At 45.1% G+C, this 23,342-nt stretch overlaps 2 protein-coding genes across 2 annotated transcripts in view; one reads left to right on the top strand and one right to left on the bottom strand.

Annotated features, from left to right (window-relative positions):
• Positions 1-12,592, bottom strand: part of LOC308304653 (FRAS1-related extracellular matrix protein 2-like) — a gene marked incomplete at its 3' end in the record, with an annotated part of 158,146 nt that extends 145,554 nt beyond the window's left edge. Inside the window, exon 1 of the mRNA XM_080749277.1 lies at positions 8,002-12,592. Within this exon, the coding sequence (XP_080605403.1) occupies positions 8,002-12,577 (4,576 nt within the window). The 5' untranslated portion in view covers positions 12,578-12,592. The remainder of the gene's footprint in view (positions 1-8,001) is intronic.
• Positions 12,593-12,718: 126 nt separating this feature from the next.
• Positions 12,719-23,342, top strand: part of LOC308304652 (nicotinamide N-methyltransferase) — a gene marked incomplete at both ends in the record, with an annotated part of 37,939 nt that continues 27,315 nt past the window's right edge. The window contains 2 exons of the mRNA XM_080749276.1: positions 12,719-12,837; positions 13,266-13,460. Coding sequence (XP_080605402.1) covers positions 12,719-12,837; positions 13,266-13,460 — 314 coding nt within the window. The remainder of the gene's footprint in view (positions 12,838-13,265; positions 13,461-23,342) is intronic.

Here is a 23,342-nt window from a genome sequence, read left to right as displayed (position 1 = left end):
CTTATCCCGGATAGCATTCTCTGCACTGCTCTTTCTCCTTGGGTATCTCGTCCTATATAGTATGTATATTTGTATAAAGTAGGCATTAAGGATCAATCTCTCTATGTTCATTGGTTGTTTGTATTGTATGTTGTGAATTTGTTTTAGGTCCAAAGTAGCCACAGTGGAAACAAGCTTCGGCTTCTGGTACATCCACTTTAAACCTATATATATATATATGTTGAAAAATATATTTTTGTATGGGGGTCCCTGGCACAAGATAGTTTCAGTTTAAAAAAAAGCAAGCCTAAATAAGCAACTATACACTTTAGAAACAAGCCTGCAACTATACCAATATTTACAAGCGACTTCACAGAAAAGCTAAAAACGAAACAAAAGTTGCTTATAACAAGCGGACGTGGCAACACTGCCTCTCTCCCTTTAGCCTAACTCTTCAACCTACCCTACAGTATAATAGCTCTCCATCCACGGAGGAGAGGATGTGAAGATTAACGCGGATGGAACATTTTACGAGGGAGAAAGCCTGCTTCCCTTTCTGTGCGTTCCCCTCCCAGTGATGCTGGAGGGGGAGAGGAGGCTTCTGCTAACTCAGGGGTCTTCCATGAAGCAGGGACCCCTTAGTTGAGAGAGAGAGATGAAGCAGGGACCCCTTAGTTGAGAGAGAGATGAAGCAGGGACCCCCACAACCTTTTCATGAATTCCGTATAGTTTCATTGTTAGACAGCTCAATCATCGTGTATTTTGGATTCATGTCAATTTGTGTTTTCAGATATTTAACCACTTGAACTGTCAATACTTAATAAATCCACTCTGTACTTGGTCTGTTCTTTTTCCCCTCTATACCAAACCTCTTTGCCAAAAATAGCCGATCTACAAGCTCACAACGCCTTGCAGTTTTGGCTAAAGTTCTCAGAATATAGACGAAAAGGAGGAACACGTTTCTATCACACAAAGATTTGGAGGACCCCCTGTAGTAACTCTGAGGACCACCTATGGGTCCCGGACCCCCGGTTGAAGACCCCTGTGCTAAGTGTTGGGATGCGGCCCCACATCCTACCCAGCGAGGAGGCTTTGCATACATAAAGTACACTTACTCAACTGTACTGTACTTGAGTAACAACTTTTTTACTTTACGTGATTATTTCTATTTTTCAAAACTTTGTAATTCTACTCCACTATATCTCATCAGGCATTTTAATCCACTACAAATATTTGAAAACTTTAGTTAATAGAATACTTTTCAGAATTATATTATTATTCCAAAAACTTACAATTAGACAATCAAGACCTGTTTTAAATGTCACTGACTATTCGTAAAAATAGCCGAGCTCACAATGTGTCAAGATGCACCACTTCCTTTTCCTTTTCCTTTTCATTGGGGTTCTTTTAAATTATATTTTATAATGCCAATACTTTAGTCCTTTTACTCATGTCAAATTTGTAATACAGGCATTTTACTTGTAACAGAGTATAGTCGTCTCTGTCGGGTGGAAACCTCAGATGTCCATAACTGTTATTTTTCAGGTTTCTAATTCAAAAACAGCCAAAAATGGCAGATCGACAAGCTCAAAACGCGCCAATTTGCGCCACGTTTCGAGCTCGCAGATCTGCTTCTTTTGATGCTTTTGTGTGACACTGTAATATTAAGTGGGGCATTAATCTATTGTGAAAATAGTAGATCTACATGCTCACAAAGCCTCGCGTTGCGAGGCGTTGTGAGCATATAGATCAGCTATTTTCACAATGTCTGCCTCTAATATTTGACAATTTAACCGATGTTTAATTTGTCATTTTAGAGGTGTTAAAAAGTCCTTTGTGTGACACTGTAATACCAGTAAGACTCCCTAATCGGGAGATAAGCGACCGTTGGTCGCTTATCTCCACAAATAGGCCAAAAGTTTGTTTTACCAATTATTACACTCTATGTGAACATTTACATCAACAAATCCCAAGTACTGGTTTTTAGGGGTGCTGAGTGTGGCGCAGCAGCGTGTCATGCATTTTCTGCAGGGCCTTGTCAATGGCTTTGTGTTCTTGCTGCTTTTTGTTGTTGTTGATCCTCTGGAAGCAGCTGTCGGTAGGACCATATATGGATTCTGTTAGTGTGGATCTCCTAACAGGGCATCATCTGGGATACAATCCCTTTTATGCCCATATATGGAGATCCCTAACATAATCCCTTTCATGCCCATATATGGAGATCCCTAACAGAATCCCTTTTATGCCCATATATGGAGATCCCTAACAGCATCCCTTTTATGCCCATATATGGAGATCACTAACAGCTAACAGAATCCCTTTTATGCCCATATATGGAGATCCCTAACAGAATCCCTTTTATGCCCATATATGGAGATCCCTAACAGAATCCCTTTTATGCCCATATATGGAGATCCCTAACAGAATCCCTTTTATGCCCATATATGGAGATCCCTAACAGAATCCCTTTTATGCCCAGTTGGTTGCTAGGGTAAAAAAACATGGTTGCTATGGTAAACAGTTGGTTGCTAGGGTAAACAGTTGGTTGCTAGGGTAAAACCATGGTTGCTAAGGTGGTTGCTAACGTACACTAACAGACCAGCAACAACAGACTGTTGCCACAGCAACGTACACAAAGGTTTGTGTACACATGTGGTGTGATGTCATACTGAAGATATATGACATCACACCGTACACAAACAAAGGTGTGACGTGTGACGTGTGACGGACGGACGGACGGACGGCCGGCCGGTGGAGGTTTTCATAGTAAACTGCTCCCTGACGGTCGCAATGATCAAGTGCGGCATTAATTTACGAAAAAACGAAAAAAAGTCAAAATATGGAGATCGACAACATTCATATTGCATCGCTGCTACTTCTACTTAAGCAAAACAAATCTATAATAAATCAGAGTACTTCTTCATCCAGCAGTGAGTCATGCCCTGTGAGCCTGTGAGGGCACGAAGGCCATCAAATATTTAAAGAGGTACACCTCGGGGGACGTGCCCTGGAAATGGGCTGAGTAAATAAAGACGACAGGAGGCCAAGTCTCTTTCGCCCCACTGCGTCCCGTGACAAGAACACCCCCCCCCCCCACCCCCCTCTTCCCCCTCCACTATCACTCGCTTCCCCGAACCGACGGTGTTGCCAGAGTTTGCGACAAAAACAAGCCCCAAAAGAAGCATGCACTCAAACCCTGTAGATAACACTATTTGAAAATTACTGATGTAAAAGCTCACAAGCTTGTAGATCTGCTATTTTCAACAGAGAACCCTTTTTTATATCTCAAGGGTTTGTTGCCTTATTAAGCGTATGGTGAAATACACAGAGCATCACAATCGATATGCCTTGTTCAGGCAAATCCACAGAGAGCTGCCGTGTCGTTGCTGTGTCGCGGTGAGAAACCGTGCCGCTTGACACCGCATTTATGATTTGCGCTCAGTGGATTCGTCTAGGGGAGATGTTGTCCTGTTAGTTTAGTTTGAGAAGTGCTGGTTTAAATGACTTATCAGGAAGCAAGCCCAAATAAGCAACTACTACACTTCAGTACAATTAAGCGCCACATCCCGAAACCAGGGGTCATCGTCATCCTGGCTTGTGATGGACATTCTTTTCAAAATTCAATTTTTGCCACAGCCATACAAAAGGAGTGGACCCCCCCACCCTGACAAGCACTAAGAGTTGAGGCATTACATTCATTTTGTATAACACCGTTCTATTGTGAAAATAGCCGAGCGTTGCGAGGCGTTGTGACCTGTGAGCATGTAGATCAGCTATTTTTCACAATGTCTGCATCGAATATTTGTCCATTTTGGCAAATGTTTTAGTTGTCATTTTAGAGGTTTTAAAAAGTCCTTAGAAATGTGCAGATACCCTCTATACACTTCAACTTTATATTGGTTTGTTTATTGTTGAGTGAGAAAACAATGTTGCACATTAAGCTAATCATCAGGGGACCCCCCAAAATAATTTGGGGACCCGCTGGGGGTCCCAACCCACAGGTTGAGAACCACTGATATTGATGACCCCTGCGCGCAACTGCAATATTCACAAGCGACTTCACAGAAAGAAACAAGCCCAAAGTCTTTTATAATAAAATATAAGCATCTTGGCAACACTGTCTCAGATCTCTCTCTCTCTCTCTCTCCGTCCGTCCCCTCTTGTCCTAACTGTATCTATCCAAACCTTGGCTCTTTTATTTCTGTCACGCCTCCTCGCTCTTTTCTCTCCTTCACACCACTGGCTCCTCCTTATTCCCTTTATTCCCCCCCCCCCCCCCCCCCCTTCTCACTCTGTCTCTCACTCTCTCATCTGTGCCCTTTTCTAAAGAGTGGAGCCACTCAGAAGCCTGTCAGATATAATGTGTGTGTGTGTGTGTCTCTCTCTCTCTCCCTGCAGACAGAAGAAGAAGAGTTCTTTCTACAGCAGGGGCGTCAAATGGGTATGGCAGGGGTATGCAGCTGCCATACCCTGGGTCCAGGGGGAAAATAAAAGTTACTTATAAAAATAAATCCATGAATGTCAAAATGGTATATTCCCAGGTTCCGTAGGTCAGCTGCACAGGTGCAATTCATTATTGTTAATTGTGGCGCGTTTACTAACATGCCAAGTTTAGCTGCACTTGAACAACTGTTCCAGGCTGCCATATCCAGCCCAAGAAACCGTAGAAACGGGGGGAAATAGAATGTACTTCTTAAAATAAATGTATCATGCCCGTTGCTAAGGTATGGGAACATGACTGGTGTCTTGCACGCGCGACAACCGGTCATGTTGCCATACCTTAGCCTTTTCTGAACAGACGCCATGCACTGTTCTACTGTCTCTCTCTCTCTCTCTCTCTCTCTCTCTCTCTCTCTCTCTCTGCATCCTATATCCAGAGTTCCACCGTGCGTGGCTGCTGATCTGTGCCATCAGCGGGCTGATTTTCTCTTACTTACTTATAGCCCCCGCCACACGAAATCAAATGACACGATGCCATCGATTGTGATGTCTGCCGAGCCTGAAGGGCCGCTCACGCCAAGCACTTTACGATTTACTATTTTACAATTTAGGCATTTAGCTGACACTCCTGATCTAGAGATTTACGGAAAGAAAGGTAATACAGCAAATGCAGACAGTCTAAGTGCCTCAGTAATCCAGGGGTTCACAAACTTTTCTTGTCTCAGGGCACCCCATGAATATTTGTTTAATCCGAGGCACCCCTACATTATAATTTTCACTCCCAGCACCTTATATTTATAGCATATCGTCGTTGTCGGGTGGAAACCTTGTCGCCGCTTCACGCTGTATTTCTGCTACTTTTGAAAAGTTTTGATACTTTTGTGTGACTGTCTGACACTGTAGTATGGTCAAGAATAGGCTGTAAATTTACGAAAAAACACAAAACAGTTCAAAAAGGGACATGAGAGGTTTTTGCCCGACATTATCTTCTTGTTGATGCCTGCCACGCTCTCATCCGCCCCTGCGTAGGGATGGGACGATAAGCAATATTATCGTTTATCGTGATGAAAAACACCCACGATAATCGTATCGTGGAGATTTAATGTATCGTGATATCGTCCTCCGTCATGCCCTGGGATCAATTCACCTTTTATTTGCCGAGCTGCATATCCGGTACCACTTAAACCCTCTAGAATTGGTAAAACTAATACTTATAATATACGTACTTGATACAGTCTTTTTTCACTCTCTTTCAAATGTCTTTGCCAAACAATAGCCGATCTACAAGCTCACAACGCGTCGCAAACGTGATGCGCTGTGAGCTTGTAGATCTGCTATTTTTTGTCAAATGTTCCACCCCAGAATAATCGATTTTGATTATCGTGATAACATCGTAATATCATAAGTCACAATAATCGTGATATGATATCGTCCCATCCCTACCTCTGTGTGTGGGTGATATTTAAAAGTACAAAATATCAATAAATAACCAGAAACTGAAGGAGCATTGAGCTGGACACACTTTTCAGACTCAAATACCATCCTGCCAACAGCAGAAAGGTCTGCGCTGACCTTTTCACACCACACACTCTGTCCCGGTGTATTTAACAAACCACTGTACCAGCACAGCATCAGAGGTGAACAGCTCCCCCGAGACGCAGCACCAACACATGCATTATTCATCCTTATCCGTCTACCACCGTACAAGACATTTTCTGCGTTTAAAAACGTCAGCCATCCTCTCTCCGCTGCCTCGCACAGCTAATTACGATTTGATGAACACGACCACTTCTTAACCCGTTGAGTGCCATGAGGCCGGTTCTAAAAGAAATATGTTCTAAGCCAGTGGTTCTCAATCTGTAGGTCAGGACCCCCAGAGGGGTCCCCACATTATTTTGGGCGGTCCCCAGATGATTAACTTAATATGAAAGATTGTTTTCTTACTCAACAGTAAACAAACCAACAAAAAGTTTAAGTGTATAGAGGGTATCTGCACATTTCTCAAGTGAAAATTTGAGGACGTTTTAATACAGCTAAAATGACAAATTGGCGTTGCGAGGCGTTGTGAGCATGTAGATCGGCTATTTTCACAATAGAATGTTGTACAAAAAGTACTGACTCAACTCTTAGTGCTCGTAAGGTGGGGGGTCCCCAGTTAAAATATGATTATGTGGGGGGTCACGGCCTGAAAAGGTTGAGAACCACTGTTCTAAGCGACTTTTTTGAAAAGCTTATGTCGCTATGTGTATATCAGTGGTGCTCAAAACTTTTTTAATGTCAAGGACCCCCAAAATGATGGACCCCCATCTCAAAATGCAAAGGTTTCATTTAAAAATGCTTGCTTTAAAAAATATGTTATATTCAAAGATTTCCACAAAATGTTCAAGATTTTTCTAAAATAGCAGATCTACAAGCTCATAGAGGCAAGAATGGATGTGCTATGAGCTTGTATATTTGCTATTTTTGAACAGCCAAAGTATTAAATAATGGTGAATGTGGTTAAAATGACATGTGACGCAATATTAACTACCCAAAGAAAACATCTCTGCTTCTTGGCACAGCTAATTATCATTTGATGCACACGCCGTTCTTAAAGCCTGGCCGTGTCAATTCACTTTTGAAACTCCCAAATCACGTGAGAATAATTATGCACACAACATACATTTACATCCTCATCATGCAGCGTGAGAAAAGCAATCAAAAAACGGAGAAAGTGTGAGCGGTTGAATTTTACAGATGACAGATGTTATGGAGTAATTATGGACTATTATATATAGTGTCATACATTATGCATGCTGTTGGGTAAAAACCTTGTACAGTATATTTCAACTTTTTGTGTATGTGTGCAATGCGAAGTGTTGTGAGCTATTGGCTATTTTCACTGGTTTTGAACAATGCTGTGGGTTTTATAAATATTTAATCAATGAAACACATTATTAACAAGAGCTAATATGAATAAATAATAACTACTGTACACTGGATCAGTTGGAACACAGGTTATTCTTTCCAACGGTTTTAATCATAATAAGATTTTCGACCTGATAGCGATGATAATTAAATACATTATATTTTATAAAGCAAATACTTTTGTACTTTTACTCACTCTCAAATTTGTAATACAGGCATTTTACTTGTAACAGAGTATAATCGTCTCTGTCGGGTAGAAACCTCATATGTCCAAAACAGTTACTTTTCAAATTAAAAAATAGCTAATGTAGCAGATCTACAAGCTCAAAAAACTTCAAGCTTGTAGATCTGCTACTCTTGATGCTTTTGTGTAACTGTGTAGTATATCGTCATTGTCGGATGAAAAACTTGTATGTCCAAAACCGTTCGTTTTGCATTTATAATTTTAAAAATGATTTAAACTAGTGAAAACAGCCGATCTACAAGCACACAACGCCTCGCACCGCGAGGCGTTGTGTGCTTGTAGATCTACTGTTTTCACTACTTTTGTGCGACGTCCTTGTACGATGAAGCAGGGCTTTACTTTGCAAAAGAACATACATATTTGAAACTTGGACGACGATATCAAGTATAGGGCAATAATTTACGAAAAAACTGTCAAAATCTGGTTCTTACCTTGACTGAACGTGTCGACAGAGTTGTTCCCTAGTCCCAGGTTGATGATGTAGCCGTGCTTGGGCTGGGCGGTGACGTGGAACACCAGCGAGTCCGGGCTGCTGTCTCTGTCCTCGGCCTTCAGCACCTTGGAGCTGATGGGGTAGCCCAGGTGACCCGTGGGCAGGATCTTCAGCGTGGGCGCGCCCCTGTTGACCACGATCTGCGGGACGCCGTTGTCGATGGCCACGACGGCGATCTTCACCGTCTGCGGACGCCGCGTCTCGAACACGGTGTCTGGGAAGACGTAGAAGTCGGTGTGCGTGCCGTCGGTCACGGTGAAGGAGAAGGAGTCCTCGGGCGACTCGGTGCCGTCGTGCTTGTAGCTGATGAGGTTGTCGTTGAGGTCCTGCTTGGTGAAGCTGGTGACCGGCACCGAGCGGTTGTAGAGGAGCTTGCCGTGGACGGGCAGCTGCGTGACGGTGAACTTGAGGAGCTTCTCCGCCGTGTCCTGGTCCTCGGCGGTGAGCTCGAACGGCGTGATCAGCTTGGTCTCACCCTCGGTGACGAGGAGGCCGTTGATGGTCACCACAGGCTTTTTGTTGTCCACGTCCACGATGGCGACCCTGAACGTCCTGAAGACGGGATTGAAGCCGTCCGTGACCTCGAACTCGAAGCTGTCCATCTTGACCTCGTCGTCAGAGGTGTGGATGTAGTAGACCTTGCTGCCGGCGAGTTGGAGCTGCGTGAAGGAAACGATGGGCATGCCGGGGGTGTCTGTGCACTCCAGGTGGCCTCTCACCGGGGCCCTGGTGATGGTGAAGACCAGGTGCTCGTCGGGGCTGTTGAGGTCCGAGGTGCTGAGGAGGTCGGTGGTCAGGGTCACTCTGCCGCCTTCCTTCAGGGACACGCCCTTGCTGACCACGTCGGGGAACACCATGTCGATGCTGCCCACGGTGATGTAGAAGTAGCGGTCGATGAGCGGGTTCATGCCGTCGGTGACGTCGAACTTGACCAGGTCGCGGATGCCCTCCTGGCCGTTGTGCGTGTACACCATCAGCCCCTCGTCCAGCTCCCCCTGAGTGAAGTTCATGCCCAACGTTATGTTCTCCAAAGAGCCAGAGGGAGTTTTCCTCTGAAGTAGACCCTGGCCGGGTCCAAAGCGGATGATGTATGTCAGTGCGCTGTCGTCCGAATCCAAATCTGTTGCTTTGAGCGCTTTTCCGTCGATCTCCTTGGCCTCTCCTATCTCCACCTCCAGGCCGTCGTTGATCAGCATGCGAGGAGTCTCGTCGTCGACGGGAATGATCATGACCGTGGCCGTTTTCTCCACAAAGTGCTTGCCATCTGTGACGATGACGTCGAAGCTGTCCTCGGTGGTCTCGGAGTCGTCGTGCTCGTAGATGATGCTGGAGGCCTCTCGGATCTGCTCCAGCGTGAAGTTCTTCACAACGACAGAGCCGGTGGACAGCTGGTTCAAGATTTCGCCGTGTTTGGGCGGCTTGGAAATGATGAACGTCAGCTCCTCGGCTGGGATGTCGGCGTCGGCGGCGTTCAGGATCGGCGTGTCGATCACAATGTTCATCCCTTCCATCACCACGATCTCCCTCATGTAGAGCTCCGGCATCTCATCATTTGTGGGGATGATGACGATGGGGAAGAACAGGTTCTCGGAGAAGTTGATGCCGTCGGAGCATCGGAACGTGAATCTATCTTCCACCGGCTCGACCCCTTTGTGAATGCTCTGCACATAGTGGATGTGTCCTTCCCTGACGTCTCCGATGGTAAACGCACTGATCGCCGTTCCTGACCTGGACTTCTCGGAGCCGGGAGCAGGGGAGATGTTTTCCAAGTAGCCGGCGGAGGGCTGAACGATGATGGTGCAAAGGATGTCTTCTGACGGCGTGTCATTGTCGTCGGCGTTCAAGTGCTCAGGGCCGATTGTGTGTTTCTCCCCTTCAATGACACTGAACTGAACCCCGACTCCCACCTCAGGGGCCTGGTTGTCAACTGGAAGAATAGTCACCCAGACGCGAACTCCGGTGACTTTGTTACCGCCCACTGTCCATTCGTCTGACATGTCGGTGAGCGTCAAATTGAAGTTGTCCTCTTCAGACATGAGGCCTATCTCTCCACTAGTGTGTGCATACACCACCAAGCCATTGATGATGTCGGCCTGTGTGAACCTAGTAGCGGGCACCCCTTTAACCAGGATCTCTCCCCTCCCCGGGGCGTCTTCGACAATGAAGGTCAGCTGGAGGTCATCTGTGTCGTCGTCGCGGCCTTGGAGGACGTTGGTCGTGATTTCCGTGGCTCCGTTTTCCAGCACGTCCAAATGGGAGCCTATCGTCCCCGGGGGCAAGCTGACGATGGGGCTCTCGTCGTCGACGGGCCTTACTTGTACTCTGACTGTCACGGTCACCACGTGGATCGCGTCGCTGACGTCCAACAGGAACTCGTCGCTGGCTGTCTCGTCCCCATTGTGGATATAGGAGATCTTGCCCTCTGTGATGTCCTCCAGTTTGAAAACGGCTCCCTTCTCCAGGTCAGCGAACTCCTCTTGCAGCTGGCCATGGGCGGGCGGCTGGCTCAGAGTGAAGGTTATGAGCTTGACGTCCGTGTCGGGGTCTGTGGCGTCCAGCTCGGCGATGGAGACAACATGCATGCCGCGCTCGAACACAGGGAAGCCGGTGTTGGTGATCTGGGGGGGCTTGTTGTTGACTGGCTGGAGGTAGATGGTGAACGCTCCGTCCACGCTGTTCCCCGCCGGGTCCTCCACGGAGTAGCGGAGCTGCACGACGTGAGCCGTGATCCCCAGCTCCACGTCAGGCGGCCTGTAGGACACCTTATGGTGGTTGACCTGGGCCTGGGTGAACTCCGTGACCTCAGTGTCGGGGCTGTCTGTGAGGACCAGGGAGCCGAACGTGGCCGGGTTGTTTTCGTCGGTGTCGGTGGGAGGCTGGGTGACGGTGTACTTCAGGTCGCGGTCCTCCGAGTCCAGGTCGGTGTAGCGGAGAACCTCTTTGCTGAAGTGAGTGAGCTGGTACTCGTGAACGGTCATCTGCAGGGTGGTGCCGGGGAACAGCTCGGGCGGGACGTCGTCGATAGGCAACACCCTGATGACAAACACGCTCTCGCCGGACTCGTTTGGCGGGTCGTTGTCGTCCTGAGCCGTGAACACGAACTGGTCCATGACGGTGTCGGTGTTGTGAGGGCCAGTGTGCTTGTAAAACAGCTTCCCGTCAGTAATGTCTTTCTGCAGCCACTCCGTCACCTCCTTCTCGTACACCTCGTCCTGGGCGTTGAACCTCCACGAGGAGGGGTCCTCCGGAGCGTCCGACTGCCTCAGGAACGCTGCGCCGATTGCGGAGAAAGGCGGGACGATGGTGAACTTGATGGTGGAGTCTTCGGAGTCGATGTCGGCCGCGCTGAGCATGAAGGGGTACACGGGCATCATCTGGTTCTTGAACAGCACCAGGCCGGTGTTGGCGTTGATGATCGGCGGCTCGTCGTCGGTGGGCACGATGGTGATGGGGAACAGGAACTCCACCTCGTGCTTGCCGTCCGTCATCTTGAAGATGATGTTGTCGCTGTAGGTGTCGCTGCCGTCGTGCTGGTACACCACGATGCCCGCGTCCAGGTCGGCGGGCGTGAAGAACCCCCGGTGGGAGCCCAGCACTGTGAGCTCGCCGTGCCGCAGCCCGTCCACCACCATCAGCGCCACGTTGTCCAGGTTGTCCTCGTCGCTGATCTCCAGGTTGTGCGTGGTGAACAGCGGCCGGGACTGGCCCTCGTACAGCAGCTGGCCCGTGTTGCGCGTCACCACCGGCGCCATGGAGTTCATGGGCTTGACGACGATCATGAACGCGAAGGGGTCTGACACGGCGCCCTCCGTGTCCACCACCTCGAACTCCAGCTGGAAGATCCGCTCTGTGTCCGAGTCGAGGGCGGGGGGCTTGTAGGCGATTTTCAGATCGCGTAAGTCTCTCTGGTAGAAGGAGGTGATGGGGAGGTTCCTGTCGTCGGTGCTGACTATGTAGCCCTCCTCGTAGGATAAGGGAGAGGTGATGTTGAACACCAGCTCGTCCGGGTCCGACTCGGCGTCCTCGGCGGCCAGCATGTCCGGGGTGAGAGCCGTCATGACAAACTGACTCACCTCCATCATCATCATGGACACGAAGCTGGGCTTGGGCGGCGTGTTCTCCTCTCCCTCCTTGACGCGGATCAGCAGATGGAAATACTCCTGTTTGACCAGGTTGCCCTCCTTGTCCCGCAGCTCCACCACCATGGGCACGTAGTCCCTGTTCGGCGACTTGCGGTCGAACGTGTGCTCGTAGCGGATGTCGGCTTGCGTGAATTCGTCGCAGTTCATCATTTTGCCGAGTTTCCCCTGGTCCACGAGCCTGCCATACCGGGGGAGCGCGTTGCCGCCGCTCGCCAGGGACGTCACCTCGCACACGTGAGAGTCTCTGTCGTAAGTGAACTCTAAGATCTTTTTGTCAATGGGGTTACTCACGCCGTGCAGCTTGTCGACGGTGAGCGGCATGTTTTTGGTCAGCAGCTCCAGCTGCGTAAAGACCACCTCCACCTCCATCATGAACGGGATGATGACGGTCTCCGTGTTCGTGTCGTACCTGAGCTGCAGCCGCACTCTGTCCTTGGCGGGGCTCCGCGAGCCGTAGTGCGAGTACGTGACGTCGCTGGGTCCGAAATCGCAGGAGAACTTTTTGGGCGACAGATGGCCCGGCCGCTGCGACAGCGGGTCGTTGTCCAGCACGGTGATGCTGCAGCGGTCGCCCGGCTGCGTCTGGATCACCAGGTCGTTGATGGGGTCGATGAACACCGAACGGCCGAAAGGCACGTGGATCCCGTTGTTGGCCACCAGGATGGAGTCCTCTGACAGCTCCGAGCGGAGCGCGTACGATAATCCATGAGCGCTGCTGCTGTCAAACGGCTGCTGCTGCTGCTGCTGCGCGCTGCACACCAGCAGACCTGTTACCAGCAGGAGAGTAGTGTGGAAATGAACCATCGTGACAGCCCGTGGATGGATGGTTCGTTTTGGTCCGAAACAAACCCCCACCACCACCAAAACAAAACAAAAAAAAATGTTCGGTTCTATAGTATCCAAGTGATGCTGCAGAACAACACAGCTTTCCTTTGTGTTGTTTTGTCTCTTTTTTTGTTTCCTACTCTAAAAGGTAAAATCCACAAAAAGGTGCAGGAGTCAGATGTTATGTCCGAACAGTCACAGTGACTCCCATGCGTGCGTAATCCGTGCGGGACAGCGACATTTGTCAGGATGAGCAGAGCGCACGGACTTATAACTTCAGCCACTTGGAGAGGCTGCGTGGATTGTGTGGAAGCATCGCCGCCCACCTCTGCACTGGATTGGATAAGAGCCCGAAGGCTGGTTCCCCACGCCTGGCCGGTGAGTGGATGGAGATGCTGACACTCACGCAGAGGGCGGAGACTTGCAGGATGTCATGAAATACTATCTCACCTAAATTTCATTACATGGGATGACACGATTGGGTCTCAGTCTCACCTAATGCAATAGCTGGGGGTCCACCCACTGGGATTAACAATTGCAATTCCTTTGTTCAAAGTATAGATACAATAAGCTGTTACTGTGCTGTGTGCATTTGTACAATATCACACAGAGCAAGACACTCTATTTGTCATCCCAGTTGTTCTCAGACATTTTCATGTCAAAGACCACCCAAATTGATATGTAATCAGAATCGTCTTGATTGTCGCATCACAGGTTTACAGGTGTAAAACAGTGGGTGAAATTGGTTTTAAGCAAGCTCCAGAGTTTTTGTTATTTCCATAAGAGAAAGAAGAGTGGGCAAGAAAGATAAAAAACAAAACAAAAAAACAACAACATATGATCTACATCATTTACACACGTGGTACCCTATGTATTTGGCTGCGGACCCCCATTTGAAAATATATTTTTGCCAGGGACTCCCATAAGAGAAAATCTGTCAAATAGCAGATCTACAAGTGCAAAATACAACGTGTGAGCTTGTAGATCATAAGTGTTTAAACTGTTCCTCATTGTGCTGGGGACCCCCATATAACTCCTGGAAAACCTTTCCAAATGAAATGCATGCTTTGTTGACTTAGGCCTAAGTCAACAAAGCATGCATTTCATTTGGAAAAGTTTTCCAGGAGTTATATGGGGGTCCCCATATAGTTTATTTTTCCCAAGGTCTAATAGTTTTATATTTATTGATTTATGCTGTTGTGTAGGACTGTGTCTATAAAATTTAAACCATGCCTGAGCTGTCCTTCCCTCAGGCAAAGCAATATTTTCCCCTGCCTCCTCCCTGTAGGTTTGGTATAATATAGACTTGCTGACCCTTTGTTGTTTTCCACAGAATTAAAAAATAAATACAAACTGTCAGAGAGACAAATCCACGGATGACCCCTTATAGTTGCATTTATAATGAAATGTTGGGTATCGTCTCTGTTGGGTGGAAAGCTGGAAACCTTATATGTCCATAACTGTTACTTTTCAGGATTCACATTAAAAAATAGCGAAAGCAGCAGATCTACAAGCTCTAAACAGTGCTTCGTGCCACGTTTTGAGCTTGTAGATCTGCTATTTTTGATACTTTTGTGTGACACTGTCTGTAGCCTAGTGTGTAAATTTACAAAAGAATACCAAAAGATAAGAGGTAACTTCCCGACAGCAACGATACCCTACAGTCAAAATCGTCTGTCCACTGTCCCTAAGCTTTTAAAAATGTGATGACAGGATTCTTGTGTGCCTTTGTTATTTCAATGGATACCAAGCTTTCCTAGTGTGTGTGTGTGTGTGTGTGTGTGTGTGTGTGTGTGTGTGCGTGTGTGTGTGTGTGTGTGTGTGTGTGTGCATGTCAAAACCACTCTAATGCATACATGTATCTTCTGTATCACGACTTGCATTTTCTTTCAGTCTAGGGAGATTATCAGTGCCTTTGTGAATTAATGTCTGCAGTGTCTGAAGAACAGGGAACAAAGGCAGTGTTAAAGATCATTATAATAATTAGCAGTTTTTGTAAATTAGAGAGCAGAGGCTCTGGCAGCCCAGAATGCTGCTTTCATGCTTTCCCACACAAATCAAACTCTGTTTTTTCCTTTTTTTTCTTGTTAGATTCTTCGAGTAGCCTAACACGAAAGGGATTCCTTTTCGTTTTTTTAGCGAGACAAAAGGTCCTGATTGACTTTTAATTATCATAACTTTCAGACCCCACAGATGTTCGTTATCTCTCATTTCATTTCACAAATGGTTATTGCAGTCGTCTGCCAGAAGAAACCTGGCAAGTCCCCCCCAAAACATATTTTTTTGTATTAGGCCTATTTAAAAAATCACACCCGTGTGAAGTGGAGCTGTGTGTGTGTGTGTGTGTGTGTGTGTGTGTGTGTGTGTGTGTGTGTGTGTGTGTGTGGATCATGTGTACCGATTTTTGTGACATTTGAAGAAAATATGTAGGAGAAGGAGCAAAAAGTGTGTTTTGGAGAAAATTCAAGATGGCGGAAAATCTATCATGGCGCAAATGGGCGTGGCCTATATGGGGAGATGCGTCATGACCCAAGGAATCCAGGGAAAAAATATTTTTAATTTTCCGACCTACGGTTCAAGAGTTACAGGCCAAAACGTAAAGTGGGGTGTTATGGCGCCACCATGCGGCCAAATGACACAATTATTTTTTATTTAATCCTTGAAATCATTATGAACCTCCTCTCCAAGTCTTGAAACTCTAGCCCTATGGTTTGCGAGAGACAAATAATTGAATGTGAGTTTTTGCAATTCCCATTATAAGTCAATGGGGAAAATTAATTCACTAATAAATTAATATCAATTAAACTATAGAACCTTTCTCTTAGAAAAGTAATAGCCCACGATTCCCGAGTAAGCCGGTCGATTTGACATATGGCGCGAGTGTGTGGTGGCAAAACTGTGGGACTAGTGGCGTGCCGAAGTTTAGGAAGTTCAGGCTACATACACACAGACACACACACAGACAGACAGACAGACACACAGACCCACACAGCCACGTATAGGGAGCCTGTGCTTCACACAGCTCCAAAAACATTTTTAAATAGTGAAAATAGCAGATCTACAAGTTCACAATGTGTCACATACAGTGTTGTAAAGTAACTAAGTATATTTAATTAAGTACTGTACTTAAGTACACTTTTGAGGTACCTGTAGGCTACTTTACTTGAGTGTTTCCAATTTCCAATACTTTTACTTCTACTCCACTACATCTCGGATCCAAATATTGTACTTTTACTCCACTACATTTATTTGAAAACTTTAGTTACTAGTTACTTTGCAGATATACATTATAACAGTATAAAACACGCATAAACCACTTTAGCCCTATTTTATACCTTGGCTATTTGAAAATAGATGATCTATAAAACATTTTGTACTTTTACTGTTGGTACTTTAAGTACATTTTGGTGCCAACACTTTCGTACTTTTACTCAAGTACATTTTGAATTCTGGACTTTTACTTGTAAGGGTGGCCTCAGCCTCACACCAAAATACCTATGAGAGTGGAATCTGCGTTCCGCCAATGCATTTCAATGATAAGGGAGCGTTTTTTGCAGAAATCCTCTGCTGGCATGAAACCGCTTCACTCTCATTGAAATTCATTGGCGCATTGGCGGAACGCGGATTCCACTATCATAGATATTTTGGTGTGAGGGCACCCTAACAGAGTATTTCTACATTGCAGTATTGATACTTTTACTTAAAGGGGAAGACCACCCATTTTCGATATTGAACTATGTCATTAATATACCTTAAAGGAGTTGTGTGGAAATAGAAAAAAAGTTCCCCCTCTTCTGTGTTGCCTAGAACTGGAGGATTGATTTTGGGGTTTGTATTGTAAATTACAACTTGATGACATCACACATTGTACTTTACAATACAAAACCCAAAATCAATCCTCCAATTCTAGGCAACACAGAAGGGGGGGAACTTTTTTTCTATTTCCACACAACTCCTCTAAGTTATATTAATGACATAGTTCATGAAAATGGGTGGTCTTCCCCTTTAAGTAAAACATTTGAGTACTTTTTCAACCACTGGTCACATATCTTCACTCATTCTGTGTGACACTCAAGTAGGGCGTTAATTTGCGAGAAAGAAAAAACATAGAAAGTTGAAATAATATGGAGATGCGAGGTTTGTGCCCGACAGCGACGATAATGGTTGTTGTGGCTGTCGTCATGGAAACGCTCCATTTGCAGTGTTTACATTTACATGTAAGTGGCGTGTGCTTGTACAAAGTGCTCAGATGATGTCCTGTGGTTATGTTCAGTCTAACCACAGCATGCCTGCTCTGCATGGGGCCAACGCTCGCTGAAAATAGCAGATTAGGGCTGCAACGGTTAATAATACTCATCGATCTTTTGATAATCAGTCCTCGATCATTTAAAACAACAATAATCAATCCCTATTTTGGCCAGCTCAGTGGTGACCTTGTGGTTAGAGTGTTCGCCCTGAGACATATGGGTCGGGGTTCGATCCATACCGAAGACTATAAAAATGGGACCCTGTGCCTCCTGCTATGCACTCAGCATCAAGGGTTGGATTAGTGGTGAAGTCCCTGTTACATACTATAGCGTCATGTCCAGGGGGTGAACTTGTACATCATGGCTGGGGTATGCACTTGCACATCAAGCCGCCTCACGCTACGGAAACAGGAGATAAGCTCCTGACCCTATGGGCCTCGGCAATAAGGCTTAGATTTTGGGCATTTCAAGATAGGTGAAAAGTACAAATGCATCGCAACGTGTCACGTCTCAATTATTCAATTTACTCAAATAAATACTAGTAAGACGCCCTAAGGGCGAGAAGCGACCCGCGCACATGGGCACGTGCACTCATCCGCCATGGGTGACGACAGGCTGCTGGGCGAGCGCTGGCGCTTTGGCATGGCATCAACTTTGGCCAAAAAGTGGCCATATTTTCCCAAATATGGAGATGACTGACGTCTGACATCATAGATGTCCGACGTCATAGACCACATGAGACTGACACAATATGTCCATGGGCATTCCCAGATATGGGTCCATATATGGGCATAAAGGGGTGAAGGACGTATATTGATGATATCAGGGATCTGATGTCAGCAAGACATCAAATCACGCCTCAGTGTGACATGAGGCATCACGCCTCATGTCACGCTGACATGTGACGCCTCATTAACTTTTAACATTCTACTGCTCTGTCACCAAAATGTGGAATACCCATAATGCTAGTTTCTTTCAAATTTGGCCTGACGAAAATATCAGGAGACCAAAAGGGTTGGTAAATGTAATTGATACCAATACCTTTTACTTGTAACAGAGTATTTCCACATTTCTGCAGTATTGCTACTTCTATTTAAGTAAAACGCGTGCAGTACTTTTCCCACCACTGTCTAATAATGCCTCCTCCACTGCAGCTCAACCTCTCGGCCCACATAGCAATTTAAAGTCTGTAACATTTTTCCAAGTATAAACTTGAAACCTGCCGTTGCCACTTTGTGTGCTGTTTGAACCTTTTGGAGTGTTTCTGTGTTTTCTAACCTATAAATCACCCGGCGACAGCTGTTGTGTGCTGGGAAACAACGCCAGCTCCCATACAATCTGAGGCAGCGGCCGCTCATAAAAAGCACACAGCTGATGTCTGGAGATGCTGCTGCACAATGCTCAGGGACGTGCTGGGCCCCTGATTCAGCCCGGGAAAAAGAGTTGTAGAGGCCCTCATTGCGCGCTATAGAGAGAGATCTCTCTCTATAGCGCTGCTGCTACTCAAAGATTTGCCATTTCGGATCATGACAAGTGACAAGCCAGTGGGCCAATTACATGAGTTGTATTTCGTCGTTGTCGGGTGGAAACCTTGTACGTCCAAAGCCGTTTGTTTTGTATTTATCATTTTAAAAATGATTTAAACTAGTGAAAACAGCAGATCTACAAGCACACAACGCCTCGCACCGCGAGGCGTTGTGTGCTTGTAGATCTGCTGTTTTCACTACTTTTGTGCAACGGCCTTGTATGATGAAGCAGGGCTTTGCTTTGTGAAAAAATGTATAAAATGGAACGAAGGCCGACATTTTATTTATAATTCGGGCCGTTCGGGAGTTGTCCCGCTTTTCCCAATGGCCAGCACGTCCCTGACAATGCTGATAGTTGCCAGGCAATGAACAAAAAAGTTTTTTTGGGGGGGGGAGAAGTTACCTTCAAAATGTAAATGCATTACATATTACTTTGTAATACGTTACTTTGTAGTACTTTCGCTTACTGTACAAGTTTCCTGTTAAATTATATTACGGAGGCTTTTATGTTCTTGCTCTGGGAGAGAATTCACTCTAAAACCTGTCGTTAAATATTATACACTGAAAATGATATCATCCTGTTTAACACCTTAATGAAATCTTTTTTACTACTATAGTTACTGTATGTTGGCTTTGTCTTGCTTATAGTTAGCCCGAAGTATAAAATAGTGTATGTTAAACGTACATACTGTATGTTTTGTAATAATAACCCAAATCTTCAAAGCAAATAGTAATTAAAGCTGTTAAGAATAAAGAAAAGGTACAATATTTGCCTCTGAGAAGTGGTGGAGTATAAAGTAAAGTAAAAGTACCTCAAAATTGTTGTACAGTAGAAGAGTGAATGTACTCAACTCAACTCAATGTTTATTTATAAAGCACATGACTGAGGCTGATTCTAAAAACGCCTTCTAAATCCTGATCTAGGTTTTCTGGAAAATAAATAAATAATAATAATAAAAGATATTCAATAATAATAATAAAAAGGTTATGTTGCTATATAATGTACATAGCAACAAGAACCCCAAAAGGAGTTCCCATCTTGAAAGGTAAAAACCCCAAAAGGGGTTCCTGTCCTAAATGGGTTAAAATGACAGTATAGCCAACCAAAGTGCTATACAGAGAAACACAAAAAATTAGAGAGAAAGAGAGAGAGGGAGAGAGAGAGAGAGAGAGAGAGAGAGAGAGAGAGAGAGAGAACACAATAAAGTACAAGAAGATAGAAAATGGAAAGGAATGCAATTACACAACAAGCAACCCAACAGTGGCAATGAGCAAGGGGTGCTGGTATATACACACAGCAGTGGTTTACAGCAGTGCCAAGACGCTGAGCTGCACGGTGAAGTATTAGACACACATGGCTTTGGAAAGGCAGGGGACTTTGATTCAGTGTGAACGTGGCAGCCGGGCTGGTAGCACTGTTTATGCCTCCAAGGTTTTATTAAAGACTACAGTGCCACAGTTAATAATACAGCCCGTGAAGTGCACTTCTGCACTTCCACCCCAATTTGGAAGGATTTGCATAAAACGTCCCTGGCCTGCTTCTCATCATGAAGTCAGTCAGAGGAAAGCCACTCTGAAAGTCACTCTGATCCCCCCTGGCCTCCACCAATCCGCCCAGTGATACTGGGCTGCCTGGCGGCCTTCAAACATACAGATGTATACCCGTGCTTTGAAGAAACAAACATACACGGGCAAAAAAGAAGAATCTTCATCTCTGGCGAATGGGTTGCGACTTGCGACGCTGCAAAGTCCCACTGGCCCAGAAAAAGCATCTATAGAGAAAGAAAATGTATTATTATATTATTCCCTCTGTCATCATCACTTTGCTACTTAAAATAGGCACCGTATTCTCACCCCGTTAACACTGTTTTTGTCAGATGTAGCAGGTTTAACTGTTTGTTTGAATGTGTTTTAAATGTGGGTTAAATGTGAATTGTTGAGCCATGTACTGTAAAATAAATACATATGTATATTGTTCCTCTGCCCATATTTGATCATACAACTACAGTGTCACACAAAAGTATCAAAAATAGCAGATCTACTCCTTATATCACTGTTTTATATTTGATGTTTGTACAAAAGAAGCTGCTACTCCTATTATTGTACCACTTCATTGCCTTAATGCTTCATTTGAAAATCAAATAAACAAAGTTTAAAAAAAAAAAAAAAAATAGCAGATCTACAAGCTCAAAACGCAGCACGACGTGACGTGTTTTCGACCTTGTGGATCTGCTGCTCCTGATATTTTTTTATTTGAATTCTGAAAAGTAATACTTTTGGACATGTGAGGTTTCCACCTGACAGAAACAATATACAGCATTATGTATATTCACTTCTCTGAGATAAACCTGATACCCTGTTACCGTTACGCTCACCCAGTGCAGGTGCAGCATGTTATTTTTTATATATATACAGTATTTGTGCCAGATTCAAAGAAAAAGATTTGTAATACTCGAGTCACCCTAATTTGCGAGAATAAAACAGCTGTAGGCTATATGTTTCCTGTTCGCTTCAATGACGAAATTATTTATGAATTTTTCATGATGACTGAATATCTGCTCATCATGAGTAATATCCAGGCTTGTGTTGTGTTGTGTTGGGCGCCCCACACTGTTATAAAATGCATGGGAATATAACAGAGGCCATTTTGATTTGTTTTGGAGCTTGCTTTATGTGACCCATTGATGTCGATCCTGTAAATTCTGACCAAAGCATTCTTAAGCCTGGTAACTTCAGGGTCTTGATGATTCAAGAAAACAGTCTAGCAATGCAAGAGGGTTTCTTTCACAACAAATTCTCAAAACATGCAATCTTTCTTATATATTTTTTGGGGCTTTTCTTCCTTTACTGATAGTACACAGTATAGAGAGACAGGAGAGAGAGACGGGAAGTGACAGCGCACGCAGCAAAGGTCGTCAGGCTTGGGAATCGAACCCAAGACCCGAGTCAGGCTGCATTAAAGCTTATGGTATGCACTAGTGTTGTAGTCGAGTCCACCTAAAGCAAGTCCAAATCCAGACTAATTCTGAGTCAAAACCGAGTGCAGGAGGGGGTCGAGTCCGAGTCAAGACCGAGACCAATGGGGGTCGAGACCAAATCAAGACCAAGACCAGATTAAAAAAAAAACATTACTAAACCATTTACACACATCTACTAAACCATTTACACACATCATCTAGTAATTCATCAACGTAGCTCTCTTATAATGTTAATGTGAATGGGCTCGAGTCCTCATAATATGGGTATACAATTATTTCCTTGCATTGTCTTGACTCTTGACGCGAGTGGAGGAAGAGTCCTTAGTCATTTAGTCCGAGACCGAGTCGAGACCAAGTAAAATCATGGGTGAGACCGAGACAAGATAGAGTCAATGAAAATTTGGACTCAAGTCCTGACTCGAGACGAGTCATTGACTCGAGTACTAAAACACTAGTACAGTATGCACTTTAACCACTATAAGCCAGCGGTACCCTCACATGCAATATTTCTTAGACCAATCCATTTAGATTATATATTTAGGAACAAAGGCAAACTGGGTCTTATGAGGATGGAGAGAAGGGAACTGAGTAGGACATGGTTTCTACCCTATAATCTGGTGCCTAGCGTGAAGAATTACATACAAGCCGTTCAGTAGGAATAACATGAATCTGAATATAGTCTATTTAAATGCAGAATTTTCCGGGGATAATGGGGATACTTTTCCGCCTCACAATGAAATGAACTTCATTTAAGTGCTATATCTGTGGTGTCTGGCTCTGTGATGAACCAGTCTAGTCTTCCTGGTCTGTTGATGATAGACAGCTCTTTATACGTTTGATGGCTTCAAGTCTGGGCTTTTTTTCGTTCATGACTTTGAAAGAGTTCACAGTCATCTCATACATATTTGATATCTGCTGCTACGTGAGACGTCTTTTACTTGCTCAACAGACTAAGGTGTACTCTGCCTTTGAACACTATTATCAGATATCGGTCTGTTATATAATTCCTATAATTCCACCCACTCTTTTATACCCTCAACCCATTAGACCTGATGCCGATTCTAAATCAGTAGTTCTCAAACTTTTTCAGGCCAAGGACCCCCAAAAGGATATGCATTTGGCCGTGGACCCCCCCCCACCCCATCTGAAAATGTTTTGAGCCAGGGACCCCCATGAAGAGAATATTAGTGTTAAAAAGTATACTGTATCTGCTATTTTTGAGAACTACTGTTCTAAACCACTGTTCTAAATCAAAGGAGTTTTCTGAGAAATCACACCCAGTGTGAGTGAGCGGTGCCTTAGGCTGCTCAACCACTTGAAGGTAGGTAACCTAGCGGTATTGCAGCTGTTGGGGCCATGCTCGTACATATTATGGACATATGGACAGACAAATACACACGGTTAAATGTTGGAGCAGTAGACACCACTCAAAAACATATTTTGCTATAGGCCTACTGTATATAGCTAAAATCTAAAATTACAAAGATACTTTGCCAGTTTTTAATGGGTTAAACTTGTCATGTGACAAATAAACTGAAGCAAAGTGGTCATAAGCCCTGGC

This window comes from Nannobrachium achirus (genome assembly GCF_963921795.1).
Source record: "Nannobrachium achirus genome assembly, chromosome: 19".
NCBI lineage: Eukaryota > Metazoa > Chordata > Actinopteri > Myctophiformes > Myctophidae > Nannobrachium > Nannobrachium achirus.
Note: the sequence above shows the minus strand (reverse complement) of the source record. Positions and strands in the feature narration are given on the sequence as shown.